Source organism: Sceloporus undulatus, chromosome 1 (genome assembly GCF_019175285.1).
Source record: "Sceloporus undulatus isolate JIND9_A2432 ecotype Alabama chromosome 1, SceUnd_v1.1, whole genome shotgun sequence".
NCBI classification, from domain to species: domain Eukaryota; kingdom Metazoa; phylum Chordata; class Lepidosauria; order Squamata; family Phrynosomatidae; genus Sceloporus; species Sceloporus undulatus.
This window is the reverse complement of record NC_056522.1, coordinates 21,656,100-21,673,672: the sequence shown is the minus strand read 5'-3', so window position 1 is coordinate 21,673,672 and position 17,573 is coordinate 21,656,100. Positions and strand designations below refer to the sequence as shown.

The 17,573-nt window shown below is 42.7% G+C and overlaps 2 protein-coding genes across 2 annotated transcripts in view; one reads left to right on the top strand and one right to left on the bottom strand.

Moving 5' to 3' along the window:
• Positions 1–4,747: 4,747 nt before the first annotated feature.
• MORN2 (MORN repeat containing 2) lies at positions 4,748–13,956 on the bottom strand. The gene is made up of 6 exons (XM_042450907.1): positions 13,917–13,956; positions 12,144–12,194; positions 11,443–11,549; positions 6,620–6,756; positions 5,488–5,591; positions 4,748–5,146 (listed from the first exon to the last, which is right to left on the bottom strand). Exons 1-5 carry the CDS (start codon positions 13,954–13,956, stop codon positions 5,489–5,491), a joined length of 438 nt encoding a protein of 145 aa, XP_042306841.1. The 3' UTR covers positions 4,748–5,146; position 5,488.
• An 828-nt stretch (positions 13,957–14,784) lies between these two features.
• Positions 14,785–17,573, top strand: part of DHX57 (DExH-box helicase 57) — a 56,349-nt gene continuing 53,560 nt past the window's right edge. The window contains 1 exon segment of the mRNA XM_042447086.1: positions 14,785–14,845. The gene's annotated coding sequence lies outside the window, so the exon portion shown is untranslated.

The following is a 17,573-nucleotide window of genomic DNA, read 5'->3' as shown; positions in this document are numbered from 1 at the left end:
ATTATTATTATTATTATTATTATTATTATTATTATTATTATTATTATTATTGTGAGATCAGGTAGGGACTTGCTAAACCCAAATGGATCAGAAATTAAACACACACACACTCATTTAATGCTGATGGGTAGGTGTGTGAAAGCAAGATCTAGTTTCTCACCCAAAACACAAAAAGGAGGATCTCTGGAATTCTTCATTGTGAAAGTACACTAATCTTTCAGCTGGGAAGAAGTGGGCATACTGCTTAATTTCAAAACTACAGTGGGCCCTTGGTATCCACTGGCATTTGGTTCCAGGATTTCTTTGTGGATACCAAAATCTGTGGATGCTCAAGTCCAATTATATATAATGGGAGAGCAAAATGGTTCTCCGTATATAAAATGAAAAAATCAAGCTTTCCTTTTTGGAATTTATATTTGTAAAAAAACATTTTCAAGCTGTGGATGTTTATAGAATCATAAATCGTAGAGTCGGAAGAGACCACAAGGGCCATTCAATCCAACCCCCTGCCTTGCAGGAAATCTAAATCAAAGCATCCCCAACAGATGGCCATCCAGCCTCCGTTTGAAGACCTCCAAGGAAGGAGACTCCACTACACTCTGAGGGAGTGTGTTCCACTGCTGAACAGCCCTTACTGTCAGGAAGTTCCTCCTAATGTTGAGGTGGAATCTCTTTTCCTGCAGCTTGCATCCATTGCTCCGGGTCCTAGTCTCTGGAGCAGCAGAAAACAAGCTTGCTCCATCCTTTCAAGTATTTAAACAGGGCTATCATAACACCTCTTAACCTTCTCTTCTCCAGGCTAAACATCCCCAGCTCCCTAAGTCGTTCCTCATAGGGCATGGCCTCCAGACCCTTCACCATTTTAGTTGCTCTCCTTTGGACACGCTCCAGTTTCTCAATGTCCTTTTTGAATTGTGGTGCCCAGAATTGGACACAGTATTGCAGGTGGGGTCTGACTAGAGCAGAATAGAGTGGGACTATTACTTCCCGTGATCTAGACACTGTACTTCTATTGATGCAGCCTAAATTCACATTGGCCTTGCTAGCTGCCGCGTCGCATTGTTGACTCATGTTCAACTTGTGGTCTACTTGGACTCCTAGATCCCTTCCACACGTAGTTTCATTCAGCCAGGTGTCCCCCATCCTATATCTGTGCTTTTCATTTTTCCGCCCTAAGTTCAGTACCTTACATTTCTCCCTGTTAAAGTTCATTTTGTTAGCTGTGGCCCAGCTTTCTAGTCTATTCAGGTCATTTTGAATGTTGATCCTGTCCTCTGGGGTATTAGCTATTCCCCCTAATTTGGTATCATCTGCAAATTTGATGAGTATGCCCCCAATTCTGTCATCCAAGTCATTGATAAAGATGTTGAATAGGCCAGGGAACCTGGGAGGAGGAGGACGAGAGGCAATTTTTTTTTTAAATAGAATTAATTGAAAAATCGCCAAAACAATTAGTTGCTTTACCAATATATTGATTTTTCAATCAATTCTATTGCTAAAAAAACCCAAAAATGCAGTACTGGGGGTGTCTCTGGGGAGGGATGGTACACACCCCTCTGCCATTTGTCCCTCCCCTCAGAAAGAATTGATTCTGATCTGGCGTTCCCACTTATTGGGCACGTTTCAGAATCAATTCTTTGGGAAATAACCACTTTCAAACTAATTTCAGGAAACCCCAGTTTTTTTGCATTTGCCCTGCTTCTTTCCACCTGGAATCGCTCAAAAGAGGATCAGAAGTGGATTCAAATGGGAACGAGGGTCATATACCACAAATCGTGCTCCAGAGCAAGTTGTAATGGGAACGACCCCATGGAGTGCATTAGGAAGTGTGTTTCAGAAAACCTCCAGACATTCTGCCTCTATGACTCATGTGTTCAGTGCTACTGAGTCCCAGTTCTTGGGGAAAGGAAAGCATAGAGCCAGTCTGGTGTAGTGGTTTGAGCATTGGGCTATGACTCAGGGTTCGATTTACCATTCGGCCATGGAAACCCACTGGGTGACCTTGAGAGAGTCACACACTCTCAGCCTCAGAAAACGCCATTATTGGGATGCCATCAATCAGAAATGACATGAAGGCACACAACAACAACAAAGGTATAAATAAAGAAGGACATATTGGAGACGTTATTTTAAATTGTCCTGACACTTGGCATAATAATCCATAACGATCTGAACCACTTCCAGCAATATCATTAAGGTGCTATAAGGGTCACAGAGGTGTACTTTTTAGGTGCTTTGGTTAGGTTTTAAAGGAGTAAATCCAATGTTCTCTGCCTAAGAAAGGAGCCCAAAGCCTTCACAGGACAGTGGCAGCTTGGATCTCAAGGAATGTTACCTTTCTGTTGTTAATGGAGTTGCCATTTGATTACCTGGATTTTGCTGCTCTTTGTTTCCCAAATTCCCAGTCCACACATGGCCAAAAAAAAGGAGAGTAGCCTCTGTCTGCATGGATATTTCTCTAGTTTTCAGACTTTTTACCCTTGTGACCCACTTTACATCTATATGCAGACATTGATCCCCTCCACTGACATAGTATATTAATAAAATAATTTTGTTTAGTGTTCATATTTTATTCACACGTTCATGTATATTAATATTTTAACATTTTATACAGAAATAGCTTTTCTTCTCCCTCACACACAAGCTCCAACCACCCTCCTTGCTTTTTTCTTCCCTTTCAGGAGAAAGAAAGCTTGGGAAGGGTCATTCCCACTACAATTTGCACCAAATCATGATGTGGGGTATATGACCCTCGTTCCAACTTGAAACCGCTTCCTATCCTCATTTGATTGATTCCAGTTGGAATAAAGGAGGACAAATGCAAAAAAAAAAAAAAAAAAAATACCTGAATATTCTTCACAAAATCTTAACTTCTTGACTATTCTTCTGCTCAGCCAGCAGAAGCACACTAAAATATCCTTTTATTTTCAAGGATCCTGGATCCAGACTCTGAAACATTAAGCATGTTGTTTCCTTTCTTTCTGAACTTTAAAACTGGCTTGGACACTATATATTACTTCTTTCTCCTTGGAGCTACACATTGGTGTGTCTCTATTTTGAGAACAAACACAGAGTCTTAATTTTAATAGTATATCCCATGGCTCTTTACAAGAACAATTCTCTATTCTACTCTTCTACTTTTCCAGAATCAGATTTTCCTTATTGCATTTTTTAATTTAATCACCTAGGTTTTGCATTTCCCAGAAAGGCCTTGTACAACCAAAAGGAACACTTTAACAACCCCAGAGAATACAGATGAATGATTTGTTGCATCAAAGGGAGATTTTGCTTCCTTATTTAGATTGCACACCTACTTCTGAACAATCAATTCCTTTTCTCCTATGAATTGTGTCATATCTCAACTAGTTGTTTTCAACATGTGCATGTTGTTTACGGTGTTGTGGTAATGACAACATAGATGTAGGTGTCTCCTTCCACAACTCCTCCTTTTACCATCTTCACATTAGCCAGATTGATTTCAGATTTCTAACAGTAATGATCATCACTAGTTGAACAATAGGATAGATTAGACTATTACTGTTCTCTGTCCATTTTATATATCCTCATGCATACATCCATCTTGTCTGGATATTTTAAAAGGAGTGGGAGAAAACAGAAATCTAGCAGCACCTTTACGAATGATTTTTCCTTTACCATTAGCTTTTATGGATATCTAGCCACTTCTTACAATACAGAGTGATATTATCTATACAGTTGTGGGAGTGGGATAGAATGCATTAGGATCTGGAAAGATGCAAACCATGACCTTCACTCTAAATTTTCAAAGGGCTGTGCCCGGTGATAGAGGTATTTCAGATGTTTAGAGTGGTCAGTTACTATTAATGTGTGAAAGTAATAAATCTGCTTACCAAAAGTCAGTTCTTTTGGGGTGAAAATTCTTCTGAGGAGATTCCTTCTGTTATATGGGCACTTGTGAGGGCTCATGTATTAATATATCTTGTGCACCAATTATCTTAGTCTATACCTCTGCTAATGATCACTGGGATCCTTTCAAGTTTGGTTCCAGGAGACTCCCCCTTCTCCACCTCTGTGGATACTCAAATTTGTGGATGCTCAAGTCTCCAGTATATACAATGACATAATAAAATGGTGCCCCTTATACAAAGCAACAAAATAAAGGTTTATTTCTTGGATTTAATTTTTTTAAAAAACCATGATTGGTTGAATCTGTGGATGCAAACTCCATGGGTATGGAGGGCCAACTGTAATACAATTCATCTGATTCTCTTTTTAGTCTTTCTTTGTAATTTCTTTGTCTGAAGACTGTAACCTGTACATTCTGTATCTTATGTCCAGGAAGACTGAAATGCTCCACAACTGGGTACTGCCACTTCTAACTTCAGATTGTGTCCATTTTATCCTCTTGCATAGACTGCTTGGTTTGTCTAATGTAGAGTTGCTAACATAGGATGGTATATATCACATTGGAGGGTGAGTCAGTAAATGCACCTATGACTTTGTGGGTGATGTTATTGGCCCATGTAAGATTTCTCCCTTAGCAGATGTGGGGAAAGAGTTGGCGTCTGGTTTTGTGACAGGGTCTTATCCCTGTATGTTAACATTCATGTTATGTGTCTTGTTGCAGGTCAGTAGTTATTAAAGGTTTGCAGACTGTCTGTAGGTGAGCAAAGGCCTCCCTTCCAGTGATTGTGAGAGAGCTGTATTATTCTCCAGAACCATAGGTGTTCAAAGATAGGTACCATTTCTTACACAAGACAAAGTGACCTTTGTACTCATAAACAAATACTAATAGATGTTTATTTTTTGTTTGCAAAATGATTCATTTCCCTTCCTTAAATGGTATTTGTATACATTTGATCCAGAGACCCATAGCTTCTTGTTTAGGTTGATAACAGACTACTCCCAAAAACTGCTTTGCTGATATTGATATTTGTCAAAAAAGAAGCCTTTCCTCTCCATTAATCAAAAGGAAAAGTACTTGTTGCATGGTTACAGGTGGTGTCAGAGAGGGCTTGCAATAAACATTTTAATCCCAGGGACTGGAGGGAACAGCAAGGAATAGGACAGGACAAGCAAACCTGAAAAGTAATTTATAGTATTGTTGATAGTGGTGGCACATCACTGGAACAAGAGGAACATTCTGAGAAGATGGTCCCAAAGCAATCTGGTGAAGAAATGCAAAATGAAATGGTATGAATTGGTATATATTGGAACAATGTGGAAAACAATACTATAAAACATTAATATGTAAAGCCCCATTTTAAAAGGAGTTTGCCTTGTGAAGACATAAATATGATATGTGATACTCCTGTGAATTGTCAGCTATTAGTTTATATTTATGACACACACAGATAAAGATTCACAAATTCCATACCATAAACTTAATAGTTAATTTAGCATATATTGATTCAGTTACATTTCACCTTGCTTTCCATGCTCTCAGCCCTTGGATGTCTCAATATTAGAGCTACTCATCTCGACTGCCTTTCTTCCAGTATAAAATACCTTACATTTCCAGCTTTAACTTCAGCCCTGGTGCTGCTGTGTAATGAAATGTGCCATCCCATTCCAGGCCCTGTGTATCTGTAAATTCTCCCTTCCCCTCCAGCCTGAAACATGAAAAAATCAACATATTGAAACTAAGGCTCTGGTAATTTTACTGTGCATAATGAAACATATATGACAAACTGCTATTAAAATGAATACCAACTTTCCAATGTGGTAATGCTGAATCAGACAATGAAACAGAAGGTATCTGTTAAAAATTTGCAGTTGCTGATTTTGCTCATTCAGAATCATATTTATTGTTTTAATTTTATATCCTTTGTTCCATCATGTATTTCATGATAGCCATGGGTGCCATAGCAGCCATATCCATGCCTAAATATTCAATCATGTGCCTGGAGAGGACAGCCTTGGAACTAAGCCCCAGGAAACCAACCTTAAGGGTATCTGGTACAACTATTTTGTACATTCAAAAGCAGTAACATCCTGACTGTGTCAGGAAGTCTCTTAGAAATGTGTAGTTACAGGCCACACTAGCCGAGAGTGGAACATACTATCTATAAAATGGTGACACTATAAGGATAATTCAAGGATGGGCAACTAATCATAGAATGATAGAGTTGAAAGAGACTCAAGGGCCATCCAGTCCAACCCTCCTGCCATTCAAGAACACTCAGTCAAAGCACCCCTGACATATGGCCTTCCAGCCTTTGTTTAAAAACCTTCAAAGAAGGAGACTCCATCACATTCGGAAGGAGCATGTCAGTTTTCCTTCCTGCACCTGCCCAGCAGGCAGCACCAATACATTTTGGAGCACCCAAACTCACCTCCAGCTGCCATTTTGGCTGATTTGGGGGCATTTTTATTCTTTTTAAAGTATTTTGGGAGGTTTGGGGTTTAGGGGAAGCAAATTCTTAGGCAGTGTTGGGAGATTTTGGGCAGGTTGGAGGACTGAAAATCACCTCCATTAACAATCTGGGGAGAGTCTGGAGGCTTTGGGGGATTTCTTTGGGGTCCCAAGGACCACATGTGGTATGTGGTTGCACTTTGCCTATCCCTGGTATAGTTAGAGAAGGCTCAGCTCCTAATACAAAGCTCCTATATCAAGCAACGACCATACATTTCAACTTACTTGTTTTCACTGAACTGTCCAGTATACTTGGCTCCATTGGGAAATATATAGGTTCCTATTCCGTGGAACATATTGTTCTTAAATTCACCTTCATACACTGCACCCGAAGGATGTTCCAGCCTTCCTAAACCATTCATCTGATTTTACAGGAAGTAGAGTCAGCAGATTAATTTCAAAATCAGTGTTTCCACCTTTTCATTTTTCTAAATTTAGTAATTTGAGCAGGTAATGCTACGTACACATAAATGGAAGTTTAACTGAACACAGTGTACTTCATGATTATACATTGGAGCGGGCCACAGAAATAGCCTATTAATATAATGGGCTGAAACACACTTTGTTCTGCATAGGATAAGAATGTCTATTTTTAGGTGAAACATAAAGAATAAGTTTTTTAATTTCCCCCCTTTTAAGCCACTGTTGCAATGTCTGCTGGCTAGAAGAATTAGTATCTGTGTTAGTCTGGAAGATCTGTATGCAAAGGGAGCTTGTAGCATGTTTGAGACTAAGGGCCCATTCAAACTACCTTTTACCCCGGATCAGAAATCGATCCTTGCATGCGAAGTTAATATTGGGCCCAATTCTGTCAAAATCCATTTCGAGGCATGCACAAGCAAATGCCCTTTAGCGCGGGTCATCCAGATTTGGGGCAAAATCTGCCTTTTTTGAAAAAACCCAGGTTCCACGAAATATGAACTTGCCCCCGATCATGATCGGGTCAAGTTCAGGGGAAGGATTTAGGTCAGAGGCTGGACAAAGGGCAGAGCATTCCCTCCCCTCATCGGAGAAGGAGGAGGAGGATGGAGCCTCGGGACTGAAAAAAAGGGTAATGAGAGGAGGCAAAAAAGGGTAATCAGGGTGAGAGGAGACTCAAGGGTGACAGGAGGCAAAAAGGGGAATCGGAGTGACAGTGGTTTTTGCTTCAGGGAGGGTCAGAAGGAATGAGAAGGAGGAAGATTGCCAAGGGAAATTGCACTGAGGAGCCAAGCCAGAGGAGGGTTGTAGGGAAATCAGGCTGAGGAAATATTTTTTATTTTTGACAATCTGTGGCGGGTTACAGACGGGCAGGAGAGGACGTCTTGGAGGTGTATTCAGCTGAATGCGGAGCCTCCAGACGGCCCGCCCCGGGGGCGTGCTTCAGGTGTTGGGGCTTCCACATGGGGGGCAGTGAAGACGCCTCACCTGGGTCCGTTTCGGACCCGGAGTTTCCATACCGCCGCCTTGGAGGACGCTGCAAAAAGAGAAGCAGCTTCCGCACGGGCGGCCCAAACCGCGGCTTTTTTTTTCTTTTGCCGCATGAGAGGTGCGCAGCTTCACAGCTGCAGCGCTAAGCAGCGGCGGCAGAAAGCCTGTCTTCGCATTTAAAGTGCCCAAGCCCCTTTAAACTTTTTCCCTGTGACTTTAAAGCTAGGCAGGAGTGGTGTGAGGTAGCAATGTCCAAACTCTGTCCTCCCAGGTGTTTGGACTTCATGTCCCAGAATCCCAGACCACAGGGCAAGGTGGCTGGGGATTCTGGGAGATGAAGTCGAAATGCCTGGAAGGACAGAGTTTGGAGATTGCTGGTTTGGGGATCAGTGAGCCAGGCATGGTGGGAGGAGAGAACAGGAAGGGTAGAATAGAGTAGATAGGGCTGGGAGGGAACACATGCCCTGGGAGGCGAAATGATGTCTTTATGGGACATCATGGGACCTAGTGCCTTGTCAGTGCTCCCTGCCCCTTGATCCCAGGCCCCCTCTAGTTGCCCTTTGCCTTTGGGGGCAAGTTTAGAGGGCATCAAAAGGTCTTGGGCACATTCAAGCTCCGGGGTCTCATCCTCCTCCTCCTCCACCACCACCACAGGCTCTGCTCTGGCTGGCTGGCCCGCCGGGACCCTGACACGCTCCCCACTGGTGGCTAGTCTGTTGGGCCTGATGCTTCCATCACTTTTAATGAAAGCATACAGCTCCTTGTAAAAGGGCGGGGGGGCGCCCTTCGTAGTACTTTTTTCTTTTTTTCCTTTGCCGGCTGGCGGATGCGCAGCTGCGCAGCGCTAAAGCAGCAGCGGCAGAAAGCCTATGTGCGCATTTAAAGTGCCCAAGCCCCTTTAAACCCCCCCCCCCCCCGCTCTGCCCAAAAACAATGGTGGTCTCCTGCCAGCTGGTGATCAGCTGGTGTTGGCATCCTTGTCCACTTGCACGTTGCCAATGTCACCAGCATCATGGATGCCTCCTCTCCTTTGGTCCCCGCGCTCCTGCTGAATCTGCAATGCGCAGCCACAGCTGTCTCCGCTGCCACCGCTGTCCCCCTGCCATCTCCCCTCACCTCCTTTGTACATATGTCAATATTTACAGTTTTAGCGTTTTTTATTGTTAGGTGAAAATGGCAGAGGAATGTGTGTAGGGGTGCACTTTAAAGTCCAAACTTTCCAAGCAGCGCATGCGTACATGTTGCTCTAGGGTTAGGGTTAGGGTTAGGGTTACGAGGCTTAAAATGCGCCGCAGCTGTGCCTCAGCTTCCACAGCTGCATGGCAGCGGACGTTGCAATTAAAGCCTGACTGCAAACTGCGCATGTTCCAAGACCCCAACTCACTATGCGACGGAGCTTTTAAATGGGCAACTTAAATTAGCGGCGTAGCAATTCTGGTGTACCGGTGCAGCAGCTCTCATGGCTTCTTCCACTTCTCGATATGTGTCAGCATTCAGGTAGGACTGCTCCAGTTTCTGCAGTTACTCCAGTTTCTGGGACCATATAGCTATGAGGTCAGCCGTCTCAGTATGAGACCAAGACGTCCCCCTGTCTTTTTTCGGGGTGCTGGTGGATGGCTGAGCCATCCTGCCTGGTGGCAAAGGGGAGCCGCCACACAGCTGTGCCAGGAGCAGCCAAACTGTGCCCGTTCCCAGGTGAAAATGTGTGTAGGGGGTCACTTTAAATCCCAAACTTTCCCTTTTCACTTTCTACAACCAAAACATCCGCCGGCAAAACTTACAACTTCCCGCAGTTCTAGCAACGCATGCACACAACTGGCTCTAGGGTTAGGGTTACGAGGCTTAAAATGCGCCGCAGCTGTGCCACAGCTTCCACAGCTCCATGGCAGCGGACGTTGCAATTAAAGCTTGACTGCAAACCACGCATGTCCCGGACCCCGACCCATTATGCGACGCAGCTGACACGGAGCTTTTAAACCGGCAACTTATATTTGCGGCGTAGCAATTCTGACGTATCGGTGCAGCAGCTTACAGACGGAGCTGCGCAGGTACGTATCAAATCAAAAAGAAGCGGAAAAAAGCAGCACCTTTTTAATGCTGCTTCTTCCCGCTTGGGGCGTGCGGGGGGCGTGTTCATGACGGCATTCAGGTAAAGCCCGTCTGAAGGCTCTACCTTCATGACGTCATGAGTACATCCCTTTTTGCCCGTCTGTAACCCGCCTATGCGCATGATTTTTTGGGTGACATAGAATGTGCGTGTGCTTGCTTGTGCTACTTTCATTTCCTCTTGCTCCTGGAGCTTAAGAGCCATTATTATTATTATTATTATTATTATTATTATTATTTGTGTTATATGCAGATGCTACAGTCAGAATGCATGTGCTGCATTTGCCTTTTATTCCCAATTGATTCCATGGGTCTACTTTCGTTGGAAATTCATGTTTTTTGCTTGAGGTAGATATATAGATGGATAGAACGTGGCTAGCTGATGCTTGTTCACTTTGCCTTTCATTTGCTCGCTTCCAGCAAAGGGGAAATGTTGCAAAGAGTACATTGGAAAAAAACACTTTTTTCCCCCTTTGTGAATGAATGCTACAATTCGAATGTTACAATGTTTCAATTTGGCAAAATGGCATGCTTTTGCTACTGTCTCTAAGGAATTCAGGGGTAGCCTAAAGAATGCATGGCACTGTATCCTTTTGTGGCATTCCGAGGTGAGGAATTTATTATTATTATTATTATTATTATTATTATTATTATTATTATTATTATTGCATGTGTATGAGGCATTCTGGGGTGGCTAGGAGGGGGATACAGGATGCAGAGATGGCATAAGCTTGCATTTGGGGGTTAAAAATGTGGCCAAAGGCAGATCATAACCTGCACTGACTCAAATGCCCACAACACACACACACACACACGCACACACAATTTTGCTATCATTCAAAAAAACAATAAAAAGTCAGTTTTACATTGTGGTTTTGTCTGCTGAAAGTGCTTCCACTTGTACAAACTGGGACACTAAAATTCCATTGATCCTCTATTCTTACTCCCCGCCCAGGTTATTCCTGAGGGTGAGAGGATTGCAGACTTATGGCAATCCTAAGGTTATAATGGGGTTTTCTTTGCAAGATTTATTCAAAAGAGGTTTGCCATTTCCTTTCCTTGAGACTGAGAACTCGTGACTTGCCCAAGGTCATCCAGTGGGTAGCCAAACTGGGAATCAAACCTTGTCTTCAAAGTTACTACTGGTCAAAATCCAGGATTTATTTTTTCACTGATGTTTCTTAAACATGAGTACTAGATGTAATTCTGTTGATTATAGTTTACTTATTTTAACAAAATTAAATCAATATATATATATATCCATGTTAGTCTGTAGAATCAGTATGCAGAGAGATCTTGTAGCACCTTTGAGAGTAACTGAAGGAAAGAAGTTGGCAGCATGAGCTTTTGTAGACTTAAGTCTACTTCCTCAGATTACATATTTAAATGCATCTGACAAAGTAGACTTAAGCCTATGAAAGCTCATGCTGCCAACTTCTTTCTTTCAGTTAGTCTCAAAGGTGCTACAAGATCTCTCTACATACCAACTTATGTAAATTAATCACTGTGGATATTTACAAGTAGTAAAGTACCTTATCATTCTTCCAGCTTCCTTGGTAAATAACTCCATCTGGAGTGGTATGAACACCATAGCCATTCCTCTCAAGAGCTCCATCAGATGTCCTTGTACAATCGCCATCTAATGAAGCATAAGAATGCAGGTGGAGAAAACCAATAAAATAAAATTTACACTAATGTAAGCCTCATGCTCTGGAATAAAAACAAAAAACAAACAATTTGAAATCGAAGGCTTTCATGGCCATTATACATAGTTTTTTGTGGATTTTTTTGCCTATGACGCCATGTTCTAGAAGAGTTTATTCCTGACGTTTCGCCAGCAGCTGTGGCTGGCATCTTCAGAGAATGCTGGCATGGAAGAGACTGGGGTGTCTATACTGTTGGTTGAAAAGAAGCGATTTACATATTAATCTGTGTATTGTTCTGTTGTTGAATGGCACCTTGCTTCTAGTATCATAGTTTGTTGAATAATGGTAACATTTTTTATCAATACATTACATTTGCTGGAGTGAAAAAGATCCACACAAACTGTGCAGTTAGGAAACTGGGCATTTTACATCCCAATATCAATATAAATCCTGATCCTATGCATGTTTACTCCAAACTAAATACCAGCAAGCTCAAAATGATCCACTGCTAAGTGTAGATAGGACTGCAGCCTAGACTACATTGTTAAATTAGACAGTATAGTTATAATATCTGAAAACATTTTTACCATATTTATCTTGATTCGGAAATATAATTGATATTTTATAAACTTCAGGACCTGTTGAGAGAGAATATTAAAGTCACTAACCTTTTTAAATATAGCATTTAGCAATCCAAAACAATAAAGAATTGTTACACCGAGGAAAGAATGCATTGTATCAGGTATGACTGCAATGCATGCACCTTACATATGCTGAAAATTTGTAAATCCTGAAAATTCCCACATACTCCATGGAACTAAAAAAGTGGTAATGTTTATGGAGCACTTTTGATGAAAAGATAGTACTGTAATTTTTTCCCATCAAATTTCCACCTTCGTGTCTTTCTGGGATTATCACATGCTGGTATTCAATCCAGACTAACACGAGGTATATCTACCCTATAGAAATAATTAGATTTGACACCACTTAAGCGCTGTAGCCCCATCCTGTGGAATCCTGGGGTTTGTAGTTTTACAAGGTCTTTAGCTTTCTCTGTCAAAAAGTGCTGGTGCCTCACAAAACTCAAACTCCTCTAGGATGGGGCCATAGCAAAGTGGTGTCAAAATCCATTATTTCTAAGATATAGATGCATCCTGTGTTAGTCTGGAATATCAGTTTGTGAAGGGATCCTGTAGCACCTTTGAGAGATCAGGCAGAATGCATCTACACTGTAGAAATAATGTAGCTTTGCACCACTTTAACTGCCATGGCGCTATCCCACAGAATCCTGGGATTTACAAGGCCTAAGGCTTCTTTGCCAAAGAGTGCTGGTGCCTCACAAAACTACAAATCCCAGGATTCTGTAGGATGGCACCATGGCAGGCAAAGCTGTGTCAAACTGCATTATTTTTACAGTGTAGATGCACCCAGAGGCACATAAACCATTGTGACTGGAGAGTAGGCACTGAGGCTGCATTTACACTGCAGAAATAATGAAGTCTGACACCACTGTAACTGCCATGGCTCAAGGCTATAGAATTCAGAGGGCTGTAGTTTTGTAAGACATTCAGCCTTCTCTGTCATTGAGTTCTGGGGCCACAAAAAACTACAGTTCCCAGAATTCCATGGCATTGAGACGTGGTGTCAAAGTGGATTATTTCTAAAGTGGAAGCAGAGCATCATTTACGTAAATAATAATAATAATAAACTGGCCAGGACAACATATTACAGTTCACTCCGTCTGCATTTAATGCAGTTTGACGCTGCTTTAATTCCCATGGCTCAAGGCTATGGAATCCTGGGAATGATACTTTGATGTGGCATGAGGCCTTTGCTACCGTTCCCAGCATTCTATAGCCTGGAGCCATGGCAGTTAAAGCGGTGTCAACCCTGATTATTTCTCTCTTAAACTTCATCTGCACCGGAGAAATAATCCAGTTTGGCACTGCTTTAACTGCCATGGCTCAAGGCTATAGAATTCTGGGAACTGTAGTCTAGTGAGTCGTTATTTAGCCTTCTCTGTCAGTGAGTTTTGGGGTCACAGCAAACTACAGTTCCCAGAATCACTAGCATTGCGCCATGGCAGGGCAGTTAAAGCGGTCTCAACTGGATCTGATTTGTCCAGTGCAAACAAGCCGAGCTGGGAAAGGGCGGAGGCCAAACCACACGAGAAATAATCCAGTTTGACACCCGCTTTAACCAACATGTCCCGGAGGACTCAAACCACTAGGCCACACTGCCTCATAAGGATAGTCTAGAGGAGACCTAGGTCCCAAACACACTGAGAAACACTCCAGATGAGATGCTCTTAACTGCCTTGGCTCAGCGCTAGCTAGGGAATCCTGGGAACTGTAGTTTACTGTGGTACCAGAGCTCTTCTAACAGAGCAAAAGGCTTCATCGTGATCCCCACTCCAGTAAACACACAAAAACTACAACTCCCATGATCCCCTGCAGTTTAAAGCGGTCTTCAAACAATGCAAGCAAGCTCACCTTTCGGTTCCTTGGCGAGGAGCTCCCTCACTTTGGAAACAAAGGCGGCCCCATTTTAGGCCCAACGGAGGGGCTCTTTGCCGTCGCCATGGAAACCGGTTGCCACTGCGGAACCGGAAGTAGTAGGCCAGTCTGGGTTCCACTTCCGGGGCAGAGAACTGTGTGTTTGCTGGGAGCCGGGTGTGGACAGGTGACAAAGAGTAGGAGGGTGCATCCACACTGGGAAATAACCCGGTTGGTGCCGCTTTAAATGTGTCTGGCTCAAGGCTGTGGGATTCTGGGAGTTGGAGTTTGTTGTGACAGAATAAATCAATCTTTAATGTCATAGGTTTTGTTGTCTTTAATTGTAACACAGTAAAAACTGCAAATCTAGTTTACGATTTACTAGCGAGTAAGATCACTTGACATCAGTGGGAGGAGTGTCCATGTTGTAGGAGAGAGGAAATGGTTGGTTAGTAGTTTGTATCAGTGCTAAAGTATGTCAGAATGTATGTATTTATGCTGCATATCTACAAGGTGGCCTGATATTGCATTTCACTGCTAAGTAATGTTTGCTTGTACTGTGTTTTCTTTCCTTTAGCAGAAGGAATGAGTTCATCCGGGAGGAAGAGGGAAGGCCAAACAGAGGGGGAGGAAGAGGAGGGAAAGGAAGGGGGGGCGGACGAGGGGGTGGCGGGGCGGCCATGGCAGCGGAAGACCTAGCAAACATCAAGCCTGGCAGACAAAAAAGGCTCAGACAAAATTGGATGATGATGGTGATGATTCTGTGTTTTCCAGAGGAGCAAGGAAGAGCCAAGGTCAGCAAAAAGAATCTTCAACTACATTTCTGGATCAGATTATTATTATATTATTATTTTATTATAAAGAAGTCTTTTTCTCGTAAAAAAACAATTGAGGAAACTGAAGTTTTAAAAAGAAATATTTTGAAGTTGATTGTATCTCAGTAGTTGTGTACTTCTGTATATCTTGTTTTTGACTATGAATTGTTTTTTGTTTATTGATCCATTTATTAACCTTATTATGAAGCGCTGTTAATTTACACCAGTGTGTACATGCAATCTTTTTAATTAGACGTTCCTGCCCTCGGGCTTACAATCTAAAAAGACATGACAAGAAGGAGAAGGGAGTGGTGGAGGGAAAGGGTAAGAGGTCCCGCAGTTCCTCTCTACCTCCAGGCCTGGACCACGGCAGATGGACTGGAGGGAGGGCTTGGCTTCATAATGGATGGTTAATCTTCTTCCAGGGAAAATACATACTCTCACAGTAGGATTAATACATATACAGTACCATAGCATACAGGAAATGGTTTCGATAAACAGGCACCAAAAGAACTCAGATAGTAAGCGATAATTAGCAATGCCTGGGAAGCTTCTCTGAACAGGATGGTTCAAGCTATCTTCCCTTACAAGCCTGTTTCTTACAAGCTGTCTTCCTTGGAACTGCCTCACTGTGTAATGGAGAGAGATTATATGCACTATGGAAGAGTTGTTGACTAGTTGCTTGCTTTGCATGATCTTAGCCATATGGGGCCACCCAGTCAGCTCAGATTGAGTGATAGCTGGGGGGGGGATAGGTATGATTATTTCTTAAAACAAGGGACCTAAACTGGTTTGAAAAAAATAAATAAAAGTATGACAGCATAACCCACCAAACTCTGCTGTAGTTTTGCATCAGTTTATGTGCTATCTGCTGTGTAACTAATCTGTGGGTTTACCATGTGCACAGTTCAAGGCTTATCACACGCTTCTGTATCGAAGTTTGAAGCATGCTGAGTCCACGCAATTTGCATGTATGCTGGGAATTCAATGGAAACAGAACATATATGCTGGTCTGATTCAATACGTCACTGTTTTTATTTCATCATAGCTTCAGTTAATGAATTTATATGTTCATTATGTATTTTCCACTTATTTAAATACATTTTAAAATGTTGGTGGTGGTTATTTTTCCTTTTTACATCAAGCTCTGTTAATAGGGACACACACAGACCAGGCGTGCTTCAAAGACCATGATGCCGCTGCAGAACCTGCAACAATGACTTCGGAGAATCAGAGGAGGGTGTGAAAGACACTCCTCCTCCAGCTCCAAGGCCAAGAACTGACTGATGGCCCTGAGTGAGTTTTTAAACATTTTTCCATTAAGGCGATAGCATGACTGCTATGCAACTGACAGTGAAAAGCTTAATTATTCTTTGAATTTAGAGGGTATCTCATCATGGGCCAGTGTGTCATAGTGGTTTGTGTGTTGGACTATGACTGGTAACCAGGGTGATTCCCTGCCCACTGAAACCCACTGGGTGACCTTGGGCAATTCACCTGCTCCAACCTCAGAGGAATCCGTGGCAAACTCCTCTGAAGAATCTTGTGAAGAAAACCCCATGATAGGGTTGCAAATTATGTGAAGGAAGACAAAAAAACAACTCATCCGGCAGACACAAAAAAACTTTCACAGCTATCATCGCTTGCAGTGTTTCGGACCCAAATGAGAATTTCAGCTTATTGTGTAGATATAAAATTGCCTTGTGTCAAACAAGGAAATTATTATTATTATTCTTATTATTATTAACTTTTATTATTAAAGCGCTGTAAATTTACACAGCCTGTACATACAATCTTTTAGTTAGAAGGTTCCCTGCCCTCAGGCTTACATCTAGAAGACAGACACAAGAGGAGAGAGGAGTGGTGGTGGAGATGGGATCAGGTCCAGCAGTTCTTCTCCACCTCCGAGGCCTGGACCAAGGCAGATGGACTGGAGAAGGGCTTGGCTTCTTATGGATGGTTAAAAGGAGGCTTCCTGGGTCAGAGAGGGGCTCACCCTCTGGGAATGCTTCTCTAAAAAATATAGTCTTTTATTCAGTTTTGAAACTGGGTTGAGAACGTGATGAGGTGTGCATGTGGGGGAAGAAGGTTCCAGGAGTGTAAGGGCAGCAACGAGAAGGGACGAATTCCGGGAGGGGGCAGTGGTAGTCCTACACTGTGACAGGAGACTTGACTACAAAGCGGAGGGTGCGAGTAGGAATGTAAGGAGAAAGAGGTCAGATAAGTAAGGAGGGGCCAATCCATGGAGGGTTTTGAAAATCAGTAACAAAAGCTTGTACCGGATGTGGAATGGGAGGGGAAGCCAATGAAGGAGGATAAAAGAGGGAAACTGGTCAACTGGCGAGAGGAGGATGTGGACATAGGGCAGCTGAATACTGGACAGAGATTAAAGGATGGAGGTGTGAGTGAAGAGAAGTCCTGACAGAAGGAGGTTACAATAATCTAGTCGCGAGAACCACTAGGGCATGGACTAGATTCTTGGCAGTAGAGATTGAGAGACGAATGGACGGATCTTGGCAAGTTGTGGAGAAAGAATCTACAGGCCTGGGGTGGCCTGGTCTGGGGATAATGACAGAGAAGAGTCAAAAATGAAGCCAGACTGGGGCTTGATGAACCGGTTGAATAGAAGTGTATCTCGACAGAAACAGAAAGGAATATGAGGGTGGGTTTAGTGGAAAGACAAGAAGCTCAGTCTTAGACATGTTGA